The sequence below is a fragment of the Nymphaea colorata genome, chromosome 14 (genome assembly GCF_008831285.2).
Source record: "Nymphaea colorata isolate Beijing-Zhang1983 chromosome 14, ASM883128v2, whole genome shotgun sequence".
NCBI classification, from domain to species: Eukaryota; Viridiplantae; Streptophyta; class Magnoliopsida; order Nymphaeales; family Nymphaeaceae; genus Nymphaea; species Nymphaea colorata.
The window spans coordinates 6,966,951-6,973,265 of NC_045151.1; the positions used below are offsets into that span (position 1 = coordinate 6,966,951).

The window sequence follows — 6,315 nt, forward strand, 5'->3', positions numbered from 1 at the left end:
GATAGATAATCAGAAAGAAATAGGTGATGCTTTGCGTCCTAATAGGGATGGTGGGACTGTGCAAGCCCACCAGCACGTACGTGGGGACGAACGGTGAGGGGGGATCCGATCCAGCGGCCCTAATTCATAAGTGTGTGGCTTGAATGATCTGATCAGATGGCCGTGGGCCCCACGGGAGAAATTAAAGAATATCACCCAGCTTTCCTGTACGCCCGCCCCCTTCCCTTCCTAACGGTTCCCTCAATTACCTTTTATCCAATGGCATATAGTTCTGTGTGTATTTATCCGTGATTCAAAAGTCTGTAGTCACAAATAAAGTTTTAGAATTATAAACGGTGAGGTTTTCTTAAGTATAATACGGGGAGCTTAAAGAAAAGAAAATAGAAAAAATATGATAAATTTAAAAAAAATAAAAACTAAATAAAATAAGTGACATCAAAAGATAAGCAAATTTGCAACAAATAAAAAATAAAAAAAACTGTTTGACATTTAAAAAATAAAAAAATGAAGAAAGTGAAAAAATTGTTAAAAATGTGTTTTTTCGTCATAAACATTTTTTTAAAAAAAAAACACACATTTTTAAAGTTTTAAATGGTAATTTAATTTATTATTTTTTTTCACTAAAAAAACGTGTTTTTTGTGACACAATTTAAAACCGTGTTTGTCCGCAAATGAAACTTAGATCGATAAGTTTTACTACTCTCATCTGATCTAGTTATATATATTGCCGATAGAACATGGACAATTTCTTTATTTTTCTTTGCCCTGGGAGGAACTTTCATAGCTTTGATTCCCGGCACATCACATAGCTACTAGCGTGAACAACAACAACAATAACGCTGGGAAAAAAAAAAAATCGAATGGCCGTTTCATTCCACCAACTCCTACGAAGGCAATGGTAATTCATAATAAGAGTCAGTTACCGAATCTCCTTTGTTCATTTGTTTAAAATTAAAGAAAAGGAAAAAATATTTGGGGAAAACGTCCAGACTCTTGTCTCGCGGTTTAGTCAATCATTAACTGACCTTTTAGACATAATTAAAGATGTAAGCGAAGTGAAAATTCTTTCTCCGATATTAATCTTTTTACCTTATTCAGCAGCAAGGAGATGAGTCCATCCCACCCCCACATGGTCGCATCATGTACAAAACTTTCCCTTGATCTTGATGGCGGGCATAAGACTACTTGTCATTGATAACAAAAAAATGTCTTTTTAGTGAAAAAAGACATAAATAATCTCGAAGCATTCAATTATTTTCAAATATAAAATAAAAATAATCACAGCTAAACTGGCAAAATTACCACAAAAATGAAAAAGTGGCTATAACAAAGACAGTGAATTTGCCAATTTATTATTCAGATTCATGAAAACAAACAGCCGCTAAACGTAATGACTCGGTGGTATCCATAAATAAAGAGAAAGTTTGAGGGTCTCTCTCTCTCTCTCTCTCTCTCTTCTTTCTCTCTCTCTCTCTGCGCTAAGTGTTGACCTTGGGTGAAGATGGAATGCATCATCCACCCACGACTAACAACAATATTCTTGTTGCGCGTGGAGACACGCTATTGGATTTCCTTCTAATTCCTTCTCCCCCTTCCTCCCTTACAAGAATAATAAAAAGAAAATGGAGGTCAGCCTTCTTTCTCAATACATCCTTGATACTGTACATATTTTTTAGGGGAAATTTATATCTATAATTTTTTTTTTAAAAGTGCATTTGCATTTATAATTAAGAAAAAAAAAAGAAAAAAAAAAAGAGGAATTAAATCTCTCTCTTGCTCCTTCTCTCTCCTGTCGCTATCAAATTCATCACCACCACCATCATCTTCATTTTGTACCTTTTATGCACACAGTTGCTATTCCCCACAACTCCCCGCATTAGAAAAAAACCCATTCCACCACCACGTCATTCCTCCCATTAACAAAGCAACCACACCTCAGTTCCTCATATTAAATTGCTTGGTTTTCAGTCTCCTCTGGTGCAATTCTGCATCCCAAGACTATAAAATAAGAAACCCAGGTCTTATCTTTTTTCTTCTTCTTCCTCCGTCTTTTATATCAAAAGATGTGTAGCTTGTTTTGGCAGATGGAGAATGATCAAGGCGACCTCTCCGATATACTAAGAGCTAACAGTGGTGGTGGTGGCGGTGGCGGTGGCGCTCGGAGCGGCGGCGGAGGCGGTGGTGACGGCGGCGTTGGTGGTGGCCTTCTTGGTACTGGCGGTATCAATACCCCAACTACATCAGGTTATGGCTGGACTTTTCCGACCGACCCCGCTGTGAATTTTCCAACGAGACCCGGCGATCAGATCGATGATTTTAGCAGTGTCGGCTGTGGCGCTGCTCATGGTCAATTGTTGCAGGAGTCGGAAATGATGAATTCGATGTTTTATTCCGGTGATAACCCTCTGCTGGTTCGGAAGGATAATGACAGTTACTCTGATAATCCTTTTGGTGATAGCTTGATGGGTCAGGAGATGAAGCCTTGCCAGCTGCTAACAAGGATGATTCAAATTGGTCCAAGGCCTAAAATTCCGGCTCCTGCCCACAACGCTTCCGCACCTTCTTCTCTTTCTTCTCCAGGCAGCAAGCCTCTGAGTGAGGCTCTGAAGGTGAATTCAATAGGAGGGTCTACTGAAAATGCTTCACTGCATATGAATTCCCCACGAAATCCTGGTATTAAGAGAAGGTATGCTCTCTCTGCCTCCCTCTTTCTTTCTCTCCCCCCTACTTTTTACTGCTACCTGTTTGACGCGAAAATAGATAAAATTGCAGAGAAATTTTGCATTAAACTGGAAGGAAAGCGATTGAGCGTTCAAGCTTTTATAAGTCTTCAACAGTTCATGATCAATTACTTAAAATTAATCGATTTTATGGTCATAACTAAACACAGTAACAGCTTTTAATGTGATCATAAATTATACAACAGGCAGTAAAAGAAAAAGGATACAAAGGGGTTCTGATTTCTGAGTTCGGCTCTCCAACAAGAATTGCCTCGCCTTATTTGTCCACAAATTTAATTTGTTATTTGAAGAGGCTTGGATGTTTTGCTCTTCTTTTCCGGCTACTTGATTCGTTCCATATGTCGAGTTTGTTTCGTTTAACGGATCTGCTACAGCTGAATAGATTGGCGTCTCTTTTATGGGTTCTGACAAAGATCTGTACGTTTCTGTTCTTTTGGGTGTTCAGAAAGAGTCAGATGAAAAAGGTGGTATGCATACCGGCACCTGCAGCAGCCAGCAACAGACCAAGTGGAGAAGTTGTCCCTTCAGATCTATGGGCATGGAGAAAATATGGACAGAAACCCATCAAAGGATCTCCATATCCGAGGTATATATCGTTTTCAACTGCAACTTTCAAACTAAAGAGCAGGCGCAATAATCGGAAATGTAGAAAGTAGAAAAAATGAAGAGAAAATTGCCAGAACAAGGAAACAGTATTCATGGTGATTGTTTGATCTTCACTAGTTCTTTTCTTTCCTTTTTGCCTTTTAACCGCTGAAATTAGTCATAATTTTCCAAGCAAGAAGCTGGATAGGAGAAAAGAAAAATCTTGAGCAGATTTTCTCTTTTGATCACTGTGGCCGATGAAATGTGATATCATGTTCAAAATATTCGGTGGTTTAAGTTGCACATCAAGAAAGAAAGAAAGGAAACAAAGAAGTGCAACCACAAAAGTATTGGCCCTCTTCGACAGCAGCCGGGCATTATCTCCATCTCAATTTTCGGTTTCTGTTCCCTCACAGTTGCTTCCCAAGGAAAAGCAGAAAAGTAAGAGAAGACAATCCTCATGGTAGAGACCAAGGAGTCAGGCTTATCTGTGAAAGCCATGGTGAATATTGAAGCCTGCACATATATATATGTATGACGGAAGTTGGTAATTGCTGGTTATCGTAGGAAAATGATAGTTAAAAAAAAAAAAATTAAAATTTATTACGAATATGTGATGGAATTAGGAACTCCAAAAACAAGTCCTTAAACTTGAATTCGTTGACACAACATTCCAAGCCTGGTGAATAGAAGCTTAATTTTTTGTTCAATGCGCTTTTAGGAGACAATTTTTGTCTGTTCTGTTTGTTTTACATGTTTATCATTCAATTTTGGTTAGATGGTCATGAGAACTGGCAAAACTGTACAATACAATGGGTGACTTTTAAAGAACTACAGAAGCTGATTCACCAAAAGAACTATAGTGACAAACAAACGGCTCCGATTGTAACACTGGTTTTTTGAATCACAGAGGGTATTATAGATGCAGTAGCTCCAAGGGTTGCTCAGCAAGAAAGCAGGTGGAGAGGAGCAGGAATGATCCCAACATGTTAGTCATCACCTACACCTCGGAGCACAACCATCCATGGCCTACTCAGAGAAATGCCCTTGCTGGTTCAACACGATCACAGACAATGAAGGCAGCCTCAGCATCAAAGGCCTTCACGCCTCCTCCATCACGCACCCCAAACGCAGAAGACGCAGTGAAGGAGGAGTCGATCCGAGATAACGTTAACGATACAGAAAATGAAGGCTGTGTGAAAGATGAGATGGGTGATGTTGACAAGTCCATGGAGATAGACGATGGGGAGCTGAGTCAGGACTTCCATGAGAGCTACAGGCCAACTCCACCGGATTTAAGTCAGTCTGATGATTTCTTCTCTGAGCTGGGAGAGTTGGAGCCTGACCCTTTGAGCCTCATCTTTCCTCATGGCCTCGGCGACCAGAAACCAAATCATGAAGACTCTGAAGACAAAGATTTAGATCCCTTCAGCCTGTTCGAATGGTCTGAGAGTTCATTTTCAGGAGCCAGGAGGGGTTTATAGGAAGACCTTATTCACCATCGTCACATTTTTAAAGAGTTTTATGGTGCAAACATGAAGGTCTGGCGACAAACCCTCCCTTTAATTATTCGAAGTTGGGTTTTTTTTTTTCTATCCTTTTCATGTTTTCATTTACATTTACAATTTCAAGTAAAAAGGAAAGAACAGGAAAAGAAAAGGGAGTTATGGGATTGGTTGATATCATGCCCATGTTATTGGGATATAGTGGGAGAATGGACGTAAAGATGAAGAACAGTTGCTTAAGTACTTGTTGAGGTCAAGACTTATTGTCTACAGCGAGGAAATAATTGTGCTCAGTCTTTTACTAGGGAGGGTTTCAAATGTGGCAGTTGGGTTTTGAAAGAAACAAATAAGCCATTATAATTGAAAAATTAATGAATAGGAAAAAGTTGGTTCATTTTTCCTACCAATATTCCGTTCCCCATAAAAGATCCACAGACACATGATGTGGAGTAGTCTTCAAAGTTGGCATGTCGAGCTATATATTATATGTTCCAGCTCTGCTCACAACTGGCGAGTTGTTGCCCTTCAACACATTAAATTAACCATGCCATTGAAAACTTTGTCACAAGTACTGTTTTATTTTACTGGTAGGACAGTAAAAAATTCTCCCCTTCTTGTTGGTGTTGACATGATGTAAGGTTAGGGGTCTCTATCCTTTGTGTTTATGATATGTAGACAACAATTTCGGGGTGCAGCCCCTGCGCAACCCTAGGCGCCGAGACCACTCTTAAGAGTCTTTTTGGCTAATGGAATGATTTTATACAATTTTGTAAATATGTTTTAGAATTGAAGCAGACTCATGAAATAGTAGTCCAAGCCGTAATTATCATAGAATGGTATATAACTATTTCATTAGCCAAACGACTTTTTACACTGCTAAAATTAAATAAATGAAATCCTTCCTGGTGGGGTGGAGGAGATATAGATTGAACATCATGCATGGATGCAGAAATTAATGGGGTTAATCCACCTGTAGACACAACAATTTCATGTAAATATGTTGAAAGTACAAAATTGATTTCTGGTTGAGAGTAATAGTTACAGTTGCGTAGACAGTATATATAATATTTGCTGTAGAAGCTAAGTGATTGGTCCATATATAGAATATCTGATCCTCTGATTAGTCCATCCCCGCCACTGGCTGGGGATCCGCTGAAGCTGGTTATGTGCACACTATTGGGCACCAAAATTAGTAAACAATGGTGTGCAATGACCAAAATATTTCTATTAAAATAAAAAAAAAAAAACTTTTTGAAAAGGTAAAAAAGGATTATGAAAAATTCTAAAATGTTTATTACTTTATAAAAATTTTCAAAAATACCCTTACCCCTTTGGTCTTCTTGACCGGCGGCATAGAAGTATGCACCCAACTCAATCTGCTAATAGATTGCACCCCATATATATGTAGCTTATAATCGTAACCTTCTTCTTTTCTCCTTTTCAAGGGTGTGCTGTCGGAAACTTTAAAAGAGGTGCACCGGTGG

At 38.8% G+C, this 6,315-nt stretch overlaps 1 protein-coding gene across 1 annotated transcript; it reads left to right on the plus strand.

Annotated features, from left to right (window-relative positions):
- The first annotated feature begins 1,913 nt into the window (after positions 1-1,913).
- On the plus strand, positions 1,914-5,006 carry LOC116267457 (probable WRKY transcription factor 14). Its single transcript, XM_031649189.2, has 3 exons — positions 1,914-2,686; positions 3,187-3,327; positions 4,237-5,006. The coding sequence occupies exons 1-3, from the start codon at positions 2,064-2,066 to the stop codon at positions 4,808-4,810; spliced, it is 1,338 nt and encodes a 445-aa protein (XP_031505049.1). The 5' UTR covers positions 1,914-2,063; the 3' UTR covers positions 4,811-5,006.
- Positions 5,007-6,315: the final 1,309 nt, after the last annotated feature.